At 43.3% G+C, this 23,164-nt stretch overlaps 1 protein-coding gene across 2 annotated transcripts in view; it reads left to right on the top strand.

Moving 5' to 3' along the window:
• The window catches only part of LOC140487778 (tRNA (32-2'-O)-methyltransferase regulator THADA), a 295,012-nt gene that overhangs the window by 146,172 nt on the left and 125,676 nt on the right, over nucleotides 1-23,164 (top strand). For both annotated transcript variants that reach the window (XM_072587028.1, XM_072587029.1), the window contains exon 17: nucleotides 20,143-20,291. In XM_072587028.1, the coding sequence (XP_072443129.1) occupies nucleotides 20,143-20,291 (149 nt within the window). The remainder of the gene's footprint in view (nucleotides 1-20,142; nucleotides 20,292-23,164) is intronic.

Genomic DNA, 23,164 nt, shown 5'->3' with positions numbered 1-23,164 from the left:
CAGTTTATATGCAGAAGACAGGGTGCGGAAAGGGGTAAATGATAGGTTGGGATAGAACCCAAAGAAAGAGAAGAATACTTGGACACACAAAGGAGTGGATAACAATCTGGTAAGGAGGATGAATATCTATTAATGAAGACTGTTAGTGGCTAACACTGGATTGTGTATAATAGCAGATTATGTGATAACAAGGCCTGGTGTGTTGGGGTGGGGTAAGGGCATAGGAGAGCTCGAGCCCTAAAGTTATTGAACTCTATACTAAGTCCAGAAGACTGGAGGGTAGCGAGTGGAAAATGAGATGTTGTTCTTCCAGCTTGTACTAAGCTTCACGGATGCACTGCAGCAAACCTGAGACAAATGTTGGCCAGGGAGCAGGGTAGTGTGTTGAAGCGGCAGGCAACGAGAAGCTCAGGGTCTTCCTTGCAGACAGACCTCTATGTATAAATGCCAGCATTCCATTAGCTTTCTTGATTTTCTCTACTGGTTTGTGATATTTTAAAGATAAACCTCCAGTCTCTGAACCTCTGTGCTTAAGGTCATACCATCTAGAAAATATCCTGATCTATCCTTTGTTAGCTCAAAAATGGATAATCTCACACTTGCTTATATTTAATTCCATCTGGCGCAGTTTTGTCCATTCATTTAGTCTATTACTATACCTTTGTAATTTTAAGCTATCATCTAATCTGTCTACAATTCTGTGTAGCTTTGTGTTATCAGTAAAGTTAGATGTATGATTTTCTATACCTTTATTCAAGTTATTAATGAGTGATGTGAATAATTGAGGCCCTAATACAGATCCTTGTGGGATACTACTGGTCACAGCCTGCCAATGTGAGTACCTAATGTTGTCTGGTCTCCCTTTCAAATAATTTAGACAGCTCTGACCAGAGCGTTATTTCAGCATTTTACTTGGCCAATGTACCTAACACCCCTTGCTGTATTGCCAAGTTAGCAATATGTGTTTTACATGACCCATTATCCCTACTTTCTGTTGCCTGCCACTCAACCAATTTCCCAGCTGTGTCATTGAGTTGCCCTCAATTCTGTGGGCTTCTACTTTAATTAACAGTCTGTTATGTGGGTCTTTATCAAACATCTTCTGCAAATGTGTAGACATTCTGCTGTCCACTACATTTGTCACCACTTCAAAAATTTGAGGTTTATCAGGCATGACCTACTGATCACGAATCTCTGATTAACTGAAACTTTGAGCTGTTCGGTTACCCTGGACTTGATTGTAGAGTTCAACAGTTTTCTCTCCAATGATGTTAGGTTAATTGAACTGAAAATACCTGGTGCTCAGCAAAAGGAAGGACTATGAGAAAAGGGTTATCTACATGGGGTCTAAGGAAATAAGGGAGGCTATCAAATTGAAAGAGAAGGCATACAAAGTGGCCAAAAACAGCATGAAACTAGAAGACTGGGAAAACTTGAAAGGTCAACAGAAAGCCACAAAAAGAGCTATAAATAAAAGTCAGATAGAACATAAGAAAAAACTAGCACAGGATATAAAGACAAATAGCAAACGTTTTTATAAATATAGAAAACGAAAAAGAGCGGCTAAAGTAAATGTTAGTCCTTTAGAGGATGAGAAGGGGTATTTAGTAATGGGATATGATGAAATGGCCGAGGCATTGAACAGGTATTTTGTATCAGTCTTCACAGTGGACGATACTAATAACATGCCAGTAACTGACAAAAAGACTAAGGTAGGTGAGGACTTTGAAACAATCATTAATACATAAGAGTTAATGTTGGGCAAGCTAATGGAGCTAAGGATAGACAAGTCTCCTGGCCCTGATGGAATGCATTCCAGGGTACTAAAAGAGATGGCAGGATAAATAGCAAATGCACTGGTGATAATTTCCCAAAATTCACTGGATACTGAGACACTGCCAGCAGATTGGAAAACAGCAAAGTGACGCTACTGTTTCAAAAGGGAGGGAATTATTGACCAGTTAGCTTGACCTCTGTAGTGGGGAAGATGCTTGAGTCCATTATCAAGGAAGAAATAGCAGGACATCTCGATAGAAATTGTCCTGTTGGGCAAAAGCAGCATGGGTTCACGAAGGGCAGATCATGCTTAACAAATCTTTTGGAAATCTGTGAAGACATTACAAGCAAGGTGGACAATGGAGACCCAGTGGATGTGGTGTACCTAGATTTCCAAAAGGCCTTTGATAAGGTGCCACACAAGAGACTGCTACATAACATAAAGATGCATGGTGTTGGGGTAGAGTATTAGCAAGGATAGAGGATTGGTTGAATGACAGGAAGCAAAGAGTGGGGATAAATGAATGCTATTCTGCCTGGCAATCAGTGATTAATGATGTGTCTCAGGAGTCGGTGTTGGGACCACAGTTATTCATAATTTGTATAGATGACTTGGAGTTGGGGACAATGTGTAGTGTGTCAAAGTTTGCAGATGATACTAAGATGAATGGGAGAGCAAAGTGTGCAGAGGGCTATGAAACTTTGCAGAGGAACATAGATACATTGAGTGAGTGGGCAAAGGACTGGCAGATGGAATACAATGTTAATAAATGTGAAGTCATCCATTTTGGTAGGAGTAACAGTAAAAAGGATTATTACTTGAATGGTAAAAGGTTGCAGCATGCTGCTATGCAGAGGGACCTGGGTGTTCTTGTGCATGAATCACAGAAGGTTGGTCTGCAGGTACAACAAATGATTAGGAAGGCAAATGGAATTTTGTCCTTCATTGCGAAAGGGATTGAGTTTAAAATCAGAGAGGTAATGTTGCAGTTATACAGGGTATGGTGAGGCCATAGCTGGAGTACTGTGTGCAGATTTGGTCTCCTTACTTGAGAACGGATGTACTGGGATTGAAGGGGGTACAGAGGAGGTTCGCGAGGTTGATTCTGGAATTGAGGGGGTTGGTTTATGAGGAGAGACTGAGTAGACTGGGATTATAGTCATTGGAATTCAGAAGAATGAGAGGGAATCTTATAGAAACATATAAAATTATGAAGGGAAAAGATAAGATAGAAGTAGAGAGGATGTTTCTGCTGCCAGGTGAAGCTAGGACTGCAGGGCACAGCCTCAAGATTAGACGGAGCACATTTAGGACTGAATTGAGAAGGAACTTCTTCACCCAGAGGATTGTAAATCTATAGAATTCCTTGTCCAATGAAGTAGTTGACACGGCTTCAGTAAACGTTTTAAACTTAAGATAGACTTTTTTTGAATAATAAAGGAATTAAGGGATACAGTGAGAGGGTGGGTAAGTTGGTCCGAGTCCACGAAAAGATCAGCCATGATCTCATTGAGTGGCAGAGCAGGCTCAAAGGGCCAGACGGCCTATTCCAGCTCCTCGTTCTAATGTTATGTTTTCTTATTGCACTCTTCTTAAAAAGCGGAGTGACTTGTGCAATTTCCCAATCCAGAGGGACAACTGTTTTGATTTGAAAAGTGTTCAAGGGTGGAGGTGGCAGTAGTATACTCCTGTCAGTGAGGGAAATCAGGGAGCAGTCTAGTGTCCCTGACAACTGCGTCTGCAGGAAGTGTGACCAGCTGCACCTCCTCAGGCCAAGTGGTTAGGTTGCAGAAGCAGCTGGACACACAGTGATGCAGAGAGAGTGATAGACGCTAGCGTTACAGAGGTGCTCACACCTCAAGTCCACACAGTTAGATGGGGGACTGCCAGGAGAGGCAGGCAGGTATTCTAGGAGCCTCCTGTGAATATTCCCCTCTCAAACAGGGGTGGAGGAATGGAGGGGAGGAAATAGCCTCTCAGGAGATAGTACAAGCAGCAGCCAGGCCTGTGGCACCACAACTGATTCTGCTGTAGATAAGGGTGGGGCAAAGTCCAGGTGACTCAGTAGTAGCTAGTAGGTGTCTTGATAGTCAGGGCACAGGCAGGTGTTACTGTGACTAAGAACGAGACTCTAGGATGGTGTGCTGCCTCCTTGGCGCCAGGATCTTGGATATCTCTGAGCAGGTACAGGACATCCTCAAATGGAAGGGAAAATAGCCAGATGTCATTGTCCACATTGGAACAAATGATTGGTGTGGAAAGAAGGAAGAGGTCCTGCGAAGACAATTCAGGGAGTTAGATAGGGAGCTAAAAAGCAAAACTACCAGTGTAGTAATCTGAGGATTACTACCCATGCTACGGGGTTGTGAGGCTAGGAGTGCAGAGAGAGAGAGAGAGTACAGTTGAACACATGGCTACAGAGCTGGTGTAGGAGGGTGGGATTTAGATGTATGGATCATTGGGATGTATTCTGGGAAAGGTGGGACCTGTACAATAAGGACAGGTTGCACTTGAACTGGGGGGGACACCAATATCCTCAGCGGGAAGTTTGCTCGAGCTGTTCAGGAGGATTTGAACTAGGGGAGTGGTAACTGGAACAACAGGCCAGTAAGTGCAGAGACTGGGGACAAAAGTGAGACTGAGATATGCATAGTACAGAGTAAGAGCAGGCATAGGGAAGTTGTGGGGCTCAGAGGGACTGGAGGCCTGGAATGCCTTTACTTCAGTGTAAGAAGTATAACAAGCAAGACAGATGAACTGTTTATATGACTTTCAGAAGACGTTTGATAAATACCCAGATAATAGACTGATAATAAAAGGTAGAAGCCCACAGAATTGAGGGCAAGTTACAGACATGGCTGGGAAATTGGTTGAGTGGCAGGCAACAGAAAGCAGGGATAATGGGTAGTGTAGCCACCTCATGGCTGCTAAAACAGATTGCTAACTTGGCCGTACCCAAGGGATGCTGGGTACATTGGCCAAGTAAAATGCTGAAATCATGAAACCCACACACCAGACACAGCACACACACAGCACCCACATTCCTGGTTAAGGGCGAAACATTGACTCTTGTGCTCCTTGGATGCTGCTTGACCTGCTGTGCTTTTCCAGCATCACAATAATCACCTCTGATCTCCAGCATCTGCAGTCCTTACTTCCTCCCAGATGAACTTAAAACATGGATTACTGCATGGAACTATGATGTTACTGCCAGTTTGAGACAATCCAACCAGAGAAGAGGCCATGCTAGACTTGGTGTTAGGGAATGAGCCAGGACAGGTGATCAATGTTTCAGTCACACAGTATTTTGGGTTAGTGACCATAAGATTTTGAGTTGTCATGGACAAGGACAAGAGTGGCCCTCAGGTGAGGGTGCTTAATTGGGCAACAGCCAATTACTTCCAAATTGGACAGAAAGTGGGCAATGTGGATTAGGAGCGGTTATTTGAGGATAAATCTACATTTGACATGCAGGAGGCTTTTAAAGACCAGTTGAATAAAGTGCAGCATATGCATCTCCTGGCAAAACTGAAGGATAGGAATTGCAGGATTCAGGAACTATGGAATGACAAGGGAAATTGTAAACTTAGTCGAAAGGAAAAAGGAAGCATATAATATACCTAGACAGCGACAAACTGATGAAGCCCATGAGGAGTATAGAGAAATTAGGAAGGAACTTACATGTGGAATTGGGAAGGCTAAAAGGGGCCATGTCTTCAGCAAACAGGGTGAAGGAGAATCCCTCGGCTTTTTATGCATAAATTTGAAGAAAAAGGGTAGTAAGGGAAAGAATAGGCCCACTCAAGCACAAAGGAGGGAAGTTATGTGTGGAATCACAGGAAGTGGGTGAGATCCTTCATTTGTACTTTGTATCATTATTCACCAAGGAGAAGGACATGTTCTGGTCAGGAATGAGTGTGTGAATACTCTAGAGAATGTCAATATATTGAAGGAGTAGGTTTTGGGTATCCTAAACTGCACGAAGGTAGACAAATCCCCAGTGCCAGATGGGATGTATCCCAGGTTACTCTGAGAGGCAATTGAAGAAGTAGCAGGGGCATTAGCAGATATTTTTACATCCTCTTGGACCACAGGCAAAGTTACAGAGGATTGCAGATTAGTCACTGTTGTTCCTTTGTTTAAGAAAGGAAGCAGGGATAATTGAGAAAATTATAGGCTGGTAAGCCTGATGTGTGCTGGGGAAGCTTTTGGAGAAGATACTGAGGGACCAGATATGTGCATATTTGGAAGAAAATTGATTAGTTAGTGTCAGGCAGCATGGTTTTGTACGAGGAAGGTCATAGCTCACCAACCTAATTGGAGCTTTTGAAGAGGTGACAAAGATAATTGATGAGGGAAGGGCTCTGTATGTAGTTTGTATTGACTGGAAAGGAATTTGATAAAGTCCCACATGGCAGGTTTGTATGAAACCTAAAATCAAATGGGATCTGGGATGGGCTGGCTAGATGGATGCAAAACTGGTTTGGTCATAGAAGACAGAGGGTAGTGGTGGAAGGGTGTTTTTCAGAATGGAGACTGGTGACTAGTGGTGTTCCACAGGGATCAGTCTTAGGTCCTCTGTTGTTTGTAGTATATATAAAAGATCAGCATTAAAATGTGGGTGGTCTGATTTGTAAGTTTGAAGATGACACAAAGATTGGTGGAGTTGCTGATAAGGAGAAAGTGAGGACTGCAGATGCTGGAGACCAGAGTTGAAAAATGTGGTGCTGGAAAAACACAGCAGGCCAGGCAGCATCCGAGGAGCAGGAGAATCGACATTTCGGGCATAAGCCTTCCTTCAGGAATGGAGTTGCTGATAATGCCTACGATTGTGAATGGACACAACAGGATATAGATGGATTGGCATTTGGGCACAGAAATGGCAGACAGACTTTAACCTAGGCAAATGTGAGATGATCCATTTTAGACGATCAAAATCAATTGTGAATTATGCTGTCAAATGGCAGAACCCTTAGGAACATTAATATGCAGACAGATTTGGGCGTGCACCTGGCAACACAGGTGTCCAAGGTGATTAAAAAGGCATATGGCAAGCCTTGCCTTCACTGCTGGGGCTTGGAGTACAAGAGTTGGCAAACCACATTGCAGCGATATAGAATCCTTGTTTGGCCGCATTTAGAGTATTGTGTGCAGTTTTGCTAGCCACACTACCAGAGGACATGGAAGAGAGTGCAGAGAAGGTTCACCAAGATGTTGCCTGGTCTTGAGGGCATTAATTATGAGGAAAAGTTAAAAAGACTAGGATTGTTTGCACTGGAAAGACAGCAGCGGGGCAGAGATCTGATAGAAGTCTACAAAATTATGAGTGGCATAGATAGAGTGGATAGTCAGAGGCTTTTCCCCAGGGTTGAAGTTTCACTTTCAAGGGGGCACAGATTCAAGGCCAGAGGGGGGAAGTTTAAGGGAGATGTACAAAGGAGGTTTTTCCACACAGAGTGGTAGGAGCCTGGAATGCACTGCCAGAAGAGGTGGTGGAAGCTTATACATTGGTGACGTTTAAGAGGCATCTGGATGGTTACATGAATAGGGAAGGAATAGAGGGATATAGACCGAGTAAGGGCAGAAGGTTTGTCTTCTGATTTAATACAGCATGATGATTGGTACAGGCTTGGAGGGCCAGAGGGCATGTTCCTGCATTGTATTTTTCTTTTGTTTTTTTTTTGGCTCCTCCGTCTAGAGAACTTAGGAAGATTAAAGCTAGGTACATTTATATAATAGTTATTGCTGTGATCCCAGCTGATTGTATTCCTGGTTCGAGTGAGACCTGGCTTGATCGACAATGGTTTATATTTCTTTTTTGTGTACAGGAAGTTCAGTCACTGAACATACTCACAAATGACCATTAATGGCATGGGATTGAGAGCAGTTTAGCGGAATAGATCAGTTGGCTAGCTGAAAGAAGTCAGGGTGGTGGTTGATGGGAAATGGAGTTCAGTCCTGGAGTTTAGTTACTAGTGGCGTACCACAAGGATCTGTTCTGGGGCCACTGCTGATTGTCATTTTAATAAATGACCTGGATGTCGGCGTAGAAGAATGGATTAGTAAATTTGCGGATGACACTAAAGTTGGTGGAGTTGTGGACAGTGCTGGAGAATGTTGCAGGTTACAGAGGGACATAGATAAGCTGCAGAACTGGGCTGAGAGGTGGCAAATGGAGTTCAATGCAGAAAAGTGTGAGGTGATTCACTTTGGAAAGAGCAACAGAAATACAGAGTACTGGGCTAATGGTAAGATTCTTCGTAGTGTGGATAAATAAAGAGATCTTGGTGTCCATGTGCATAGATTCCTGAAAGTTGTCACCCAGGTGGATAGGGTTGTTAAGGAGGCGTACAGTGTGTTAGCTTTTATTGGTAGAGGGATTGAGTTTTGGACCCACGAGGTCATGCTGCAGCTGTAGAATACTCTGGTGCAGCTGCACTTGGAGTATTGCATACACTTCTGGTCACCGCATTTTAGGAAGGATATCACAGAAAACATTTTTTTCGACTAGATTCCCCACAGCATGGAAACCAGTCCACACCGACTGTCCGAAGAGTAACCCATCCAGACCCATCTCCCTCTAACTAATGCACCTAACACTATGGGCAATTTAGCATGGCCTGACCCACACATCTTTGGACTGTGAGAGGAAACCGCAGCACCCGGCGGAAATCCACGCAGACACAGGGAGAATGTACAAATTCCACACAGTCACCCAAGGCTGGAATCGAACTGGGGACCCTGCTGCTGTGAGACAGCAGTGCTAACCACTGAGCCACCGTGCCACAGTGGAAGGTTTGGAACCAATGCAGAGACGATTTACTAGGATGTTGCCTGGTATGAAGGAATGGTCTTATGAAGAAAGGCTGAGGGACTTGAGGCTGTTTTTGTTAGAGAGGAGAAGGTTGAGAGGTGACTTAATTGAAACATAAAAGATAATCAGAGGGTTAGATTGGGTGGACAGAGAGAGGCTTTTTCCTTGGATGGTTATGGCTAGCACAAGGGGACACAACTTTAAATTGAGGGGTGTTAGATATAGGACAAATGTTAGAGGTAGTTTCTTTACTCAGAGAGTTGTAGGGGCATGGAATGCACTGCCTGCAACAGTAGTGGATTTGCCAGAGCTAAGGGCATTTAAATGGTCATTGGATTAACATATGGATGAAAATGGAATAGTATAGGTTAGATAGGTTTCAGATTCATTCCATAGGTCAATGCAACATCGAGGTCCAAAGAGCGTGTACTGCGCTGTTATATTCTATGTTCTCATGTAATTTTTACAAAATAACACACAATGTTATTCTACACAAATCCATTTTAAATATTTCATGCTACACATATCAGAAAGAGAAATTCACCCTTATTACTGCACCAATCTTGCACACACTGAAACCTCAAGAATTGGTTATTTACTCTGACAAATAAAGGAAAGCATATCAAATTCCTTCTTCACTATCCTATCTACCTGCGAATCCACTTTCAAGGAACTATGAACCTATGAAGGTCTCTTTGTTCAGCAACACTCCCCAGGACCTTACCATTAAGTGTATAAGAATCATCCTTCTTCACTCCAATGAAAAAAGCCCTAGCTCCCTCCACCTTTCTTCATAAGACATGCCCTCCAGTCCAGGCAGCATCCTGGTCAATCCCCTCTGCACCCTCTCTAAAGCTTCAACATACTATTTATAATGAGGTGACCAGAACTGAACACATTATTCCAAGTGTGGTCTAACCAGGGCTTTATAGAGCTGCAGCATAATCTCACGGCTCTCAGACCCATTTCCCCTGCTAATGAAAGCTAACACACCATATGTCTTGTTAACAACCCTATTAACTTGGGTGGCAACTTTGAGGTATCTATGGATGTAGACCCCTCTGTTCCTCCACACTGCTCAGAATACTGCCTTTAACCCTGTAATCTGCATTCAAATTTGGGCTTCCAAAATGAACCACTTCACACTTTTCCAGGTTGTACTCCATCTGCCACCTCTCAGCACATCTGCATCCTGTCAATGTCTCATTGCAACCTACAACAGACCTCCCACACTATCCATCACTCCACCAACCTTCGTGTTATCGGCAAACTTACTAACCCACACTTCCACTTCCTCATCCAAGTCATTCATAAAAATCACAGAGCAGAGGTCCCAGAACAGATTCCTGTGGAACACCACTGGTCTCCAAGCTCCTGGATTACCACCTACTACCACCCTCTGTCTTCTATGGGCCAGCCAATTCTGTATCCAGACAGCCAGATTTCCCTGTACTCCATGCCTCCTTACTTTCCGAATGACCCTACCATGGGGAGCCTTTTCAAACACCTTACTAAACTCCATGTACACCACATCCACTGCTTCTACCTTCAATGTGTTTTATCACATCCTCAAAGAATTCAATAAGGCTTGTGAGGCATGACCTGCCCCTCACAAAGCTATGCAGACTCTAATCAAACTATGCTTTTCCGTATAATCATAAATCCTGTCTCTCAGAATCCTCTCTAATAATTTGCCGACCACCAATGTAAGACTGACTGTTCTGTAATTCCCAGGGTTATCTCTATTCCCTTTCTTGGAGGGAATAACATCTGCCACCCTCAAATCATCCAGTGCACTCCAATGAGGACACAAACATATCACCAAAGACACAGCAATCTCTTCCCTCAATTCCTGTAGTATCCTTGCGTATATCCCGTCTAACCCAGGGGACTTACCTACCCTTATGTTTTTCAGAATTTCCAGCACATCCTCCTTCTTAACATCAACTTGTTTGAGTGTATTAGCCTGTTTCGTGCTGTCCTTAAAAAACTCAATCAAATTCATGAGACATGATTTCCCATGCACAAAGCCAAGTTGAACATAGAACATTACAGCGCAGTACAGGCCCTTTGGCCCTTGATGTTGCGCCGACCTGTCATACCAATCTGAAGGCCGTCTAACCTACACCTATTCCATGTACGTCCTTATGCTTGTCCAATGATGACTTAAATGTACTTAAAGTTGGCGAATCTACTACTGTTACAGGCAAAGCATTCCATACCCTTACTACCCTCTGAGTAAAGAAACTACCTCTGACATCTGTCCTATATCTATCACCTCTCAATTTAAAGCTATGCCCCCTCATGCTTGCCGTCACCATACTTGGAAAAAGGCTCTCCCTGTCCACCCGATCTAACCCTCTGATTATCTTATATGTCACTATTAAGTCACCTCTCAACCTTCTTCTCTCTAACGAAAACAACCTCAAGTCCCTCAGCCTTTCCTTGTAAGACTTTCCCTCCATACCAGGCAACATCCTAGTAAATCTCCTCTGCACCCTTTCCAAAACTTTCACATCCTTCTTATAATGCGGTGACCAGAACTGTACACAATACTCCAAAACGCACCAGTGTTTTGTACAACTGCAGCATAACCTCATGGTTCCGGAACTCGATCCCTCTATTAATAAAAGCTAAAACACTTACCAACCAAGGTATGCCTTCTTACCAACCCTGTCAACCTTGGTGGCAACTTTCAAGGATCTGTGTACATGGACACTGAGATCTCTGCTCATCTACACTACCAATAATCTTACCATTAGCCCACTACTTTGCATTCCGGTTACTCCATCCAAAGAGAACCACCACACACTTGTCCGCATTAAACTCATTTGCCACTTCTCAGTCCAGCTCTGCAGCTTAACTATGTCTCTCTGCAACCTACAACATCCTTCATCACTATTCACAACTCCACCGACCTTAGTGTTGTCTGCAAATTTACTAACTCACCCTTCTACGCCCTCATCCAGGTCGTTTATAAAAATGACGAACAGCAGTGGACCCAATACCGATCCTTGCGGTACATCACTGGTAACTGGACTCCAGGATGAACATTTCCCATCAACCACCACCCTCTGTCTTCTTTCAGCAAGTCAATTACTGATCCAAACTTCTATATCTCCCACAATCCCATTCCTCCGCATTTTGTACAATAGCCTACTGTGGGGAACCTTATCGAATGCCTTGCTGAAATCCATATACACCACATCAATCGGTTTACTCTCATCTAACTGTTTGGTCACCTTCTCAAAGAACTCAATAAGGTTTGTGAGGCACGACCTACCCTTCACAAAACCGTGCTGACTATCCCTAATCAAATTATTCTTTTCTCGATGATTATAAATCCTATCTCTTATAACCTTTTTCCAACACTTTACCAACAACTGAAGTAAGGCTCATTGGTCTACAATTACCAGGATTGTCTCTACTCCCCTTCTTGAACAGGGGAACCACATTTGCTATCCTCTCGTCTTCTGGCGCTATTCCTGTAGACAATGATGATTTAAAGATCAATGCCAAAGGCTCGTCAATCTCCTCCCTGGCTTCCCAGAGGATCCTAGGATAAATCCCATCCGTCCCAGGGGACTTATCTATTTTCACACTCTGCAGGATTTCTAATACCTCTTCCTTGTGAACCTCAATCCCATCTAGTCTAGTAGCCTGTATCTCAGTATTCTCCTCAACAACATTGTCGTTTTCTAGAGTGAATACTGTCGAAAAATATTCATTAAGTGCTTCCCCTACCTCCTCTGACTCCACACACAACTTTCCATTACTATCCTTGATTGGCCCTAATCTTACTCTTGTCATTCTTTTATTCCTTAAATACCTATAGAAAGCCTTAGGGTTTACCCTGATCCTATCCGCCAACAACTTCTCATGTCTCCTCCTGGCTCTTCTGAGCTCTCTCTTTAGGTCTTTCCTGGCTACCTTGTAACCCTCAAGCGCCCTAACTGAGCCTTCACATCTCATCCTAACATAAGCCTTCCTCCTCCTCTTACCAGAGATTCCACTTCCTTCATAAACCATGGCTCCCGCGCTCTACAGCTTCCTCCCTGCCTGACAGGTACATACTTATCTAGGACACACAGGAGCTTTTCCTTGAATAAGCTCCACATTTCTAATGTGCCCACCCCCTGCAGTTTCCTTCTCCATCCTATGCTTCCTAAATCTTACCTTTCTTCCAGCTGTAACTCTTGCCCAGTGGCATACACCTATCCCTTTCTATCACTAAAGTAAACATAACAGAATTGTGATCGCTGTGACCAAAGTGCTCATCTACTTCCAAGTCTAACACCTGGCCGGGCTCATTAGCCAGTACCAAATCTAATGTGGATTTGCCCCTTGTTGGCCTGTCTACATGTTGTGTCAGGAAGCCCTCCTGCACACATTGGACAAAAACTGACCCATCTATAGTACTTGTACTATAGTGTTCCCAGTCAATATTTGGAAAGTTGAAGTCCCCCATGACAACTACTCTGTCACTCTCTCTCCTATTGAGAATCATCGTTGCTATCCTTTCCTGTACACCTCTGGAACTATTCGGAGGCCTTTGGAAAACTCCCAACAGGGTGACCTCTCCTTTCCAGTTTCTCACCTCAGCCCATACTACCTCAGTTGATGAGTCCCCAAACATCCTTTCTGCCACTGTAATACTGTCCTTGCCCAACAATGCCACACCTTCCCCTCTTTTACCATCTTCTCTGATCTTACTGAAACATCTAAATCCTGGAACCTGCAACAACCATTCCTGTCCCTGCTCTATCCATGTCTCCGAAATGGCCACAACATCAAAGTCCCAGGTACCAACCCATGCTGCAAGTTCATCCACCTTATTCCGGATGCTCCTGGCGTTGAAGTAGACACACTTCGTACCAACTTCTTGCTTGCCGGTGCCATCTTGCGTCCCTGAATCTTGATTTGGGACCTCCCTACTCTCAACCTTTTCTATAGTTGAACTACAGTTTTGGTTCCCATCCCCCTGCTGGATTAGTTTAAACCCACCCCAATAGCCTTAGCAAATGTCCCCCCCCCCCCCCAGGATATTGGTACCCCTCTGGTTCAGATGAAGACCATCCTGCTTGTAGAGGTCCCACCTACCCCAGAAAGAGCCCCAATTATCCAAGAATCCAAAACCCTCCCTCCTGTACCATCCCTGTAGCCATGTGTTCAACTCCTCTCTCTCCCTATTCCTTGCCTCACTAGTATGTGGCACGGGCAACAAGCCAGAGACAATAACCCTGTTCGTCCTAGCTCTAAGCTTCCATCCTAGCTCCCTGAATTTCTACCTTAAATCCCCATCTCTCTTCCTACCTATGTCATTGGTGTCTATGTGGACCACGACTTGGGGTTGCTTCCCCTCCCCCTTAAGGATCCCAAAAACACGATCAGAGACATCACGAACCCTGCCACCCTGGAGGCAACACACCAACCGTGAGTCTCTCTCATCCCCACAGAACCTCCTGTCTGCCCCCCTAACTATGAAGTCCCCAATGACTACTGTTCTGCTCCTCTTACCCCTTCCAGGGACAGACTCTGTGCCAGACCCCTGTGCCCCACTGCTTTCCCCTGGTAAGACGTCACCCCCAACAGTATCCAAAATGGTGTACTTATTGTTAAGGGGAATGGCCACAGGGGATCCCTGCACTGCCTGCCGGTTCCCTTTCCGTCTCCTGAATGTAACCCATCTGTTTTTTTTGTACCTGAGGAGTGACTACCTCCCTGTAACTTCTCTCAATAACCCCTCTGCCTCCCAAATGATCCGAAGTTCATCCAGCTCTAGCTCCAGTTCCCTAACCCGGTTTTCGAGGAGCTGGAGTTGGGTGCACTTCCCGCAGATGTAGTCAGCAGGGACACAAGTGGTGACCCTTACCTCCCACATTCTGCAGGAGGAACATTCAACTGCCCTAACCTCCATTCCCACTATTCTAAATTCCCAAAGAGACTGTTGAAAAATAAGGAATAAAAGATAAACTCGTTACCTTACCAATCTGGCGCACAACCTTTTTATTTGGTTAGAGGAGGAGGATGGGTGGGAGAAATTACCCGAGGAGTGTTTCAGGGAATGCAACCACACAAATATATGACTTCCCAGAAGTCCTTTGCTCCTCCCTTGCACCTCTCGGCAAATGGACACCCTGACGCCTGAAGTAAGGTTTTTAAACATTTAGACTCACCTTCCCAGAAGTCCTTCGCTCCTCCCTCGCACCTCTCCATCCCCAAATCAGACCTTGCCTTTCCAAATAGATGTAAATCCTGTCCATCAGGATTCCCTCTAACAACCTGCCAACCACCAATGTCAGGCTCACCAGTATATAGGTCAGTGGCTTTTCCTTACCACCTTTCTTAAATAGTGGCATCACATTAGCCAACCTCCAATCTTGCAGAACCTCACCTGTGACTATTGATGATACAAATATCTCAGCAAGGGGTCCAACAATTATTTCCCTCGCTTCCCACAGAGTTTGAGGATATACTGATCAGGTCCTGGGGATTAATCCACTTAGCAAGGTCTGAGAAGATTTGTAGCTCAGGTTGAGGTTCTGGATGTATGTTTGCTTGCTGAGCTGGAAGGTTCGTTTTCAGATGTTTCGTCACCATACTAGATAACATCATCAGGGAGCCTCTGGTGAAGTGCTGGTGTCATGTCCTGCTTTCTATTTATATGTTTAAGTTTCCTTGGGTAGGTGATGCCATCTCCTGCTCTTTTTCTCAGAGGACGATAGATGGGGTCCAGATCGATGTGTTTATTGATAGAATTCCGGCTGGAATGCCACGCTTCTATGAATTCTCGTGTGTATCTCTGTTTGGCTTGTCCGAAGATGGATGTGTTGTCCCAGTCAAAGTGGTTTATTTCCCAATCTGTATGTAAGGATACAAGTGAGAGAGGGTCATGTCTTTTTGTGGCTAGTTGATGTTCATGTATCCTGGTGGCTAATTTTCTGCCTGTTTATCCAATGTAGTGTTTGTAACAGTTCTTGCAAGGTATTTTGTAAACGACATTCGTTTTGTTTGTTGTCTGTGCAGGGTCTTTTAAGCTCATTAGCTGCTGAGAAATTGGTGGACAGTGTTCATTAGATACCAGTTCTTTTTGAATACGCTGTAAATGTGATTTTCCTCTGTAAGAAAACAATACATACGGACCAAATACTGAACTACAGAAGCAATCATCCCACACCCACAAACAAAGCTGCATCGGAACATCATTTCAACGAGCCACCACTGCAGCACAGAGGAATGACGCAGAGCAGAGGAAAACCACCTATGCAGCGTATTCAAAAAGAATGGGTACCCAATGAACACAATCCGTTGATTTCTCAGCAACAAACCCAAACACGCAGACAAAATGCACCCAGAATCCCTAGCCACTCTGCCCTACGTCAAAGACATCTTGGAATTGACTGCCAGGCTACTCAGACCTCTGGGTATCATTGTAGCCCGCAAACCCACCAACATACTAAAACAGCAGCTAATGAACTTGAATGACCCTATACAGACAACAAGCAAAACTAATGTCATTTACAAAATACCTTGCAAGAACAGTAACAAACACTACATTGTACAAACATGCAGAAGACTAGCCTGGACACCATCTACCACCCTCTGAGAAAAGTAACTGGAAATGACATCGCCAACACAGGAAATTACATCATCGACCCAAGAAAACCTAAACACACAAATAGAAAGTGGACATAACACCAGCGCTTCACCCACATTTCACTGTTGTTACCTAGTATGGTAATGAAACATCTTAAAATGAACCTTCCAGCTCAATGAGCAAACTTACATCCATTTATCCACCTTTATGCATTTTAAGACATCCAGCATCTCCTCCTCTGTAAAATGGACATTTTTTGAAGATGTCACCATCTATTTCCCTACATTCCATATATTCCATGTTCCTCTTCACAGTAAACACTGATGCAAAATATTCATGTAGTATGTCTCCCATCAGCTGCAGTTCCACATGTAGACTGCCTTGCTGATCTTTGAGGGGTCCTATTCTCTCCCTAGTTACCCTTCTGTCCTTAATGTATTTGTAAAAACCCTTTGGATTCTCCTTAACTCTATTTGCCAAAGCTATCTCATGTCCTCTTTTACTTCCTGATTTCTCTGTTAATTATACTCCTACTGCCTTTACCACTCTAAGGATAAACTAGATCTCTGGTGCCTCTACCTGACATATACTTGCTTCTTTTTCTTAACCAAACCCTCAATTTTTCAAGTCATCCAGCATTCTCTCCACCTACCAGCCTTTCTTTTCACCCTAACAGGAATATATTGTCTCTGGACTCTCACTATCTTATTTTAAAGGCTTTCCGTTTTCTAGCCGTCACTTTACCTGTGAACATCTGCCCCCAGTCAGCTTTCGAAAGTTCTTGCCAAATACATTAAAATTGGCCTTTTTCTAATTTAGAACTTCAACTTTTAGATCCAGTCTATTCTTTTCCATCACTATTTTAAAACTAATAGAATTATGGTCACTGGCCCCAAAGTGCTCCTGCACTGACACCTCAGTCACCTGCCCTGCCTTATTTCCCAAGAGTAGGTCAAGTTTTGCCCCTTCTCTTATAGGTACATCCACATTCTGAATTGGAAGATTTTCTTGTACACATTTAACAAATTCTTTTCCATCTAAACCCTAACACTATGGCAGTCCTAGTCCATGTTTGGAAAGTTAAAATCCCCTACCGTAAACACCCAACTATTGTTGCAGATTACTGAGATCTCCTTACAAAATTGTTTCTCAATTTCCCGCTGACTATTGAGGTGAGTGTGGGGGGGGGGGTTGGTGGTCTGTACACAATCCAATAAGGAAATCATCCCTTTCTTCTCAGTTCCACCCCAACAACTTCCCTGGACATATTCCCAGGAATATCCTCCCTACTTACAGCCATAATTATATCCTTATCAAAAACACCATTCCCCTTCCTCTCTTGCCCTCTTATCGTTCCTATAGCATTTGGATCCTGGAACATTAAGCTGCCAGTCCTGCCCATCCCTGAGCCACGTTTCTGTAATTGCCATGATATCCCAGTCCCATGTACTTAACCATGCCCTGAGTTCATCTGCCTTCCCTGTTAGGCCTCTTGCATTAAAACAAATGCAGTTTAATTTGTCAATCCTACCTTGTTCTCTGCTTTGTCCCTGCCTGCCCAGACTGTTTGACTTGCACTCTTAATTTACAAGGGTTCTCCAGTGTATGTTCTCAGTCTGGTTGAAATTTTGCACAAACTTAAGGGTTGGAGACCAGAGCAAATTTTGTTAAAGACAGGTTCTGCAACGGTAGATACAGCTGCACCAGTAATGACCTCCATGAGAACTGAGTGACCATTTAACCAGACAATAAATTTAATTGGTTCTGATTTGGATGTTGCTAAGCAATTTAATTGTTCCAACCCACATGTGGGTGGACTTGCCTGGATACCAACCTGTGAGTTTTCTTATTCCAGTCAGGCCTTGTAGGACTCCTTTGTTGTCTCGAGTCCTCATACTGGTAGCAACTATGATGTCTTACCGGCCCAGATCCTAAGAACCTTTTAGCCACTTGGCCGAGGTTTGGCTTTGTGGTGGGGTTCTGCTGTAGTTTAACCTGAGATCCCTCTGCTCAGGATATGCCCTGTGTGAGGCTCTGCGATTGCCTTCACTCAAGTGGTATTCCCCAAGCTCAATCAAACAGGTAAGAATGTCTACTTCCATTGGGATGCCCTGTAGATCCCCTGCTCCACTTGCCACATTTTCTAATGACAAAGCTGCCTGCAGTGTCTGTTTGAAGTTCATTTGGGCTTCAGCTAGTAGGTACTTTTACATGATTACGTCATTAATCCCATATGCCAAGTGGTTTCTCAGCAATACATTCAGGGTTAACCCAAAGTCACATGCCTTCTGCCATTCACCTTAACCTCATCAGGAATCCCGATATAGATACCCCAGTTCACTAACAGCTGAATAAAATCAATAGTGTCTCAGAATTAGAGTTTGGGATCGTAATATTCCTTAACGAAATCTGTCAACTCTTTGAAGGTTTTAGTGTCTGGTACTTCTGGGAAAATTAAGCCCCTTATAACCAGAAATGCTCAAGGTCTGCAAGCAGTCAGAAGGATTACTTATTGTTTTTCATCTGCTCCAATGTCAATTGCCTGGAAAAATATCACATTGTTTCCACATACTGGGCCCAATCCTTGATGGCAGGATAAGACAAATCAACCTTCCCAAAAGGGATGATGTCAGAAGTGCTTACCCCAACTCAAAGATCACTGTTACAAACAAATGTTCTTCAGGCACATATTGTTTTATCCTATTGGCACACATTCCTGAAATTGGGCTTCAGCCCAAAACATCCTCTCCTGCTCCTCAGATGCTGTCTGACTTGCTGTGCTTTTCCAGTGCCAAATTTTTCGACACTAACGCTCCATCATCTGTAGTCCTAACTTTCTCCTCGCCACTGAAATAACTGCACAGAAGCTAGTATCCTGTCATCAAGTCACCCTTTGTTTATGTACACTGGTTGTGGCCAGTCAGCTCAGAGTCAGTCCCTGAGGCAATTCTGAACCCTGTTTATTTTTTCTATTTTCCTTCTTACTTACGCATGGAGAGTCCTTCATATTGATCCAGGTCCCTCAGAGCCAATGTCAGAGTGTCAGGTATGTCTGACAGTCCTGTCCTTATTTTTTTTCTTTTTCTTCTGTAACACCACAGAGGCTGGTATCCCATCACCAAGTCCCTCTTTATTTACATGTGGACAAAATCTTGGTTTTTTTTGAGTCTGTCAAAACAGTAATTTTATTTGAGAATTATAACCAATGCAGAGGTAAATTTATACTTCAATTATTCAATTCATGAAAAAGCATTTTAAAAAGTTGAATCCTATTTATATTTTTTTACTCTAACTCTCCTGTTTTTTTTTTACCCCTGCACTACCACTTAACTTCAGTGGTGCTTATATTTTCCCCAGCACCCATGGTGTGTGTGTGCAGGTGTGAGACACAGTGAAAGACACAAGGTGTATGAATCTTTATTCAATTCCCACCACCAGGAAAAAAGGAAACACCCGAGTGGCCAGTGACAAGCAGTGCCCTTCACATCAAACGGCGATGCTGTGTGATCAGACAATGAAGGGGAGGGCAGGGATTAAATCAAAATAGAATTGGAGGGGGACATAATACACTCCACTCCCTGAGGCGCCCACCTCTCCCTGAACAGTGCAAGGGTGTTGGTGGACACCACGTGCTCCTTTTCGAGAGACACCCGGGCTCTGAATCCTGTTTATGTTGGTCAACCAGGACTTCCTGATTGCCGCAGGTTAACAACCACAATCAAGGATCTCATAATCAATGAGATCCACCTGGTTCCAATCACTACTGATTTCAACCTGGAACTCCTTCGCAGGTATCTGTGGATTTTATATGTATAACACCCAACCAAAGGTTAGATTTCAGCCTTTAACAAATTCTTAGGTGCCATAGAGCTGTGCTTCAGGTTATGTGTCTCCATGATAAGAGAGCATAAAGCCAATCATTGATTTCTTTTTTTATTTCCCCCCCCCCCCCAGAAACAGCTCCCTCCCTTGCTGATATGGGAATTGCAATCAAGGCTGTAATAGCTGTAGGAAAAGGTCTGGAACAGAATGTTGGGGAGGATTCAGTGCTGCTAACTGAGGACGACAAACTGATCCAAACCTGCTGCTGGGTTACCCTGCGGGTAAGTTCTTCCAAGAACCTGGTACCATGGACGAGGAGGCAGTGAAGTGTGAAAACGTGGTGCATTGTGAGTTGTCCCCCATAACAGGATATGGACTAATTTCTTACATAGACCATGACTCAGTGTGTTTGGTATTTCTGTAATTTACTAAATACAGTGAACAATTCAAGAAAAATAGGAGTCCACAACAGGCTGGGAAAGAGATTAAAAAAAAACAAGGATGGAAAGCAAGTATTAAATGATGGAGTCACAATGGGAAGAAAAGGGATATCAAAATGTACAGCATAGGTTTCTGCGAAGATGGTATGAAGTGATAAAAACTGAAGCAGGTTACACTATAATCAAAGCAACATCTCGCGTGGAAGGAGGCCATTTGCTCCATTGGACCTGCTTGAAAAATGCACTCTTTGTTAGAATTTCCCTCTGCCTTTTCTCTCTAACCCAATGAGTTCCTCATCTAAAGTATTTGTCCAAATCTTTAATGGTATGAGTTATAAACCAGCTTCCACTATTTTCTCAGACCATGTTCAGAACATGGAAACTATGAAAAACACATACCCCATCTTCTCTATCAATTACCAACCATTGTGGTCCTATGGCTTCTGGTTACTGATCCACTCACCAGTGGGAAGAACCTTTCAGAAAGTTTTTTCTCATAATTTTGAAAACGTCTGCTCAGTCATCTTTGGTTTATTGTTCCCAAGAGAACAGTCAATGTTTTCAACTTCTATTCTTCACTGAAATCCCTCCTATCTGGTGGTAAATCTCCTCTGTATCCTTTCTAATACCATTGTTGATCTTTATTGACCTGTGCTGGTCACAATTATCCACAAACGCGAGTTGAGTTGAAGCAGTGGTTTTTAAAGTTCCAGCATGGTGTCCTTGCTGTTTTATGTATCTCCTGATAAATCCAAGAAACACTTTTTTAAAAAAATCAATCAGTTGCTTTGCTGTCTTTAAGTATTCTTGTGTATGGACACTAATGGCTCTCTTGCTCATCTATACTTTCCAAAATGGTATCATTTATAGTATTGTGATTTTCCATGTTAGTCTCCCCACGTACACTCTCTCCATGCTGCTCCATATTGAGCTAAATCTGCCGTGCTTCAGCCTTTTCCCAATATCTCCATCTTGAAACCAACCACTATCATCACTGCAACTGATTACTTTGCCAGAATTGTAAATTTTATAATGCCACTCCTGGGTGAGATTGTTTATAAAATTTGCAAGAGTGCTAGAGCCAACTTTGGTCTGACAACCATCTATCCTTCCTACCATGAATTTCCTGTCATTGACTGGCCATTGTTGAATTCATGTTGAATTCCTAAATTTGTGCACCTTCATAAAAGCCTTTTGTGTGGCACTTAATCAAATATCAAAGTCCATTGACTTGATCAATTTCTCTGTTATATCAGTGAATAATTCTCTGAAGTTACTCAGACACAATATTCCTTTAAGAAGGCTGACTTCTGTGATTTAATCCAGGGTTTTCCAAATTAAATAAAAACAAAATATTGCACATGCTGGAAATCTGAAATAAAAACAAAGTCTTGGAGAAACTCAGCAGGTCTGGCAGTATGTGTGGAGAAAGAAGCAAAGTTAATGTTTTGAAGCTGGTATGAATCTAGGCTTCTGGAGAAAGGCCATACTGTAATATAGAACAGTGCAGCACAGAAACAGGCCTTTCAGCCCACCATGTCTTTGCTGACCATAATACCATTCTAAACTAATCCCATCTGGCTGCACATGGTCTGTATCCCTCTATTCCATGTCTGTTCATGTGTCTATCTAAATGCCTCTTAAACTTTGCTTCTACCACCTCTCCCAGAAGTGCTTTCCAAGCTCCTACCACCCTTTACATTAAATAACTATCCTTGCACATCTCCTTTAAACATTTCCCCTCTCATTTTAAACCCCCGGGTACTTGACATTTTCATCCTGGGAAAGAGACTTTGACTATCCACCCTATTCATGCTTCTCATAATTTTATCGGGTTGCCCCTCAGCTCTGACTCCCTAGCGAAACAATCAAAGTTTGTCTGACCTCTCCTATAGCTAATATACTCCAATCCAGGCAACATCCTGGTAAACCTCTTTTGCATCCTCTTCAAACCTCCACATCCTTCTGATCGTGTGGTGTCCAGACTGCACAATATACTCCAAAAATGGCCTCACTGAGGTTTTATATAGCTCTAATATGACTTGCCAACTTTAATAGTCAAGGCCCCGAAGGATGAAGCCAAGCATGTTGTATGTCTTCTTTACCATGTTATCTACTTCTGTTGCCACTTTCAGAGAGCTGTGGAGTTGGACCCCAAGATTCCTCTGTATATCAATGGTGCTAAGGATCCTACCATTTAATGTAGACTTCCTGTTTGTATTTGATCTCCTAAAATGCATCCCTCAAATGTCTGGATTAAACTCCATCTGCTATTTCTCTGCCCAACGTTCCAACTGATCTTTTCACAACCTGCCTTACTATCCACAACTGCACCAATTTTCATGTTGTCTGCAAACTTACCAATCAGACCACCTAATTTTCATCCAAATTATTTATATGTACAACAACCAACAGCAATCCCAGCTCTCATCCTTGTGGAACATCCATTGCCCTATCCTCACCAATCATCTTCATGGCTTCCTCAAAAAACTAATTAAAATTTGTGAGACAAAACCTCCCCTGCAAAAAGCTATGCTGACAATTCCTAATAAGTCCATTATTTTCCAAATGCAAGAAAATCCTGTCCCGATGAATCTTCTCCAATAATTTCCCTACCACTGATTTAATGCTCACCAGCCTATAATCTCCTGGATTGTACTTCATAGACCTTGGCAATCCTCCCAATCTTCTGGGACTTCATCTGTGGCTAACAA

Source organism: Chiloscyllium punctatum, chromosome 17, assembly GCF_047496795.1.
Source record: "Chiloscyllium punctatum isolate Juve2018m chromosome 17, sChiPun1.3, whole genome shotgun sequence".
Classification (NCBI taxonomy): domain Eukaryota; kingdom Metazoa; phylum Chordata; class Chondrichthyes; order Orectolobiformes; family Hemiscylliidae; genus Chiloscyllium; species Chiloscyllium punctatum.
This window is presented reverse-complemented; position numbering and strand designations above follow the sequence as displayed.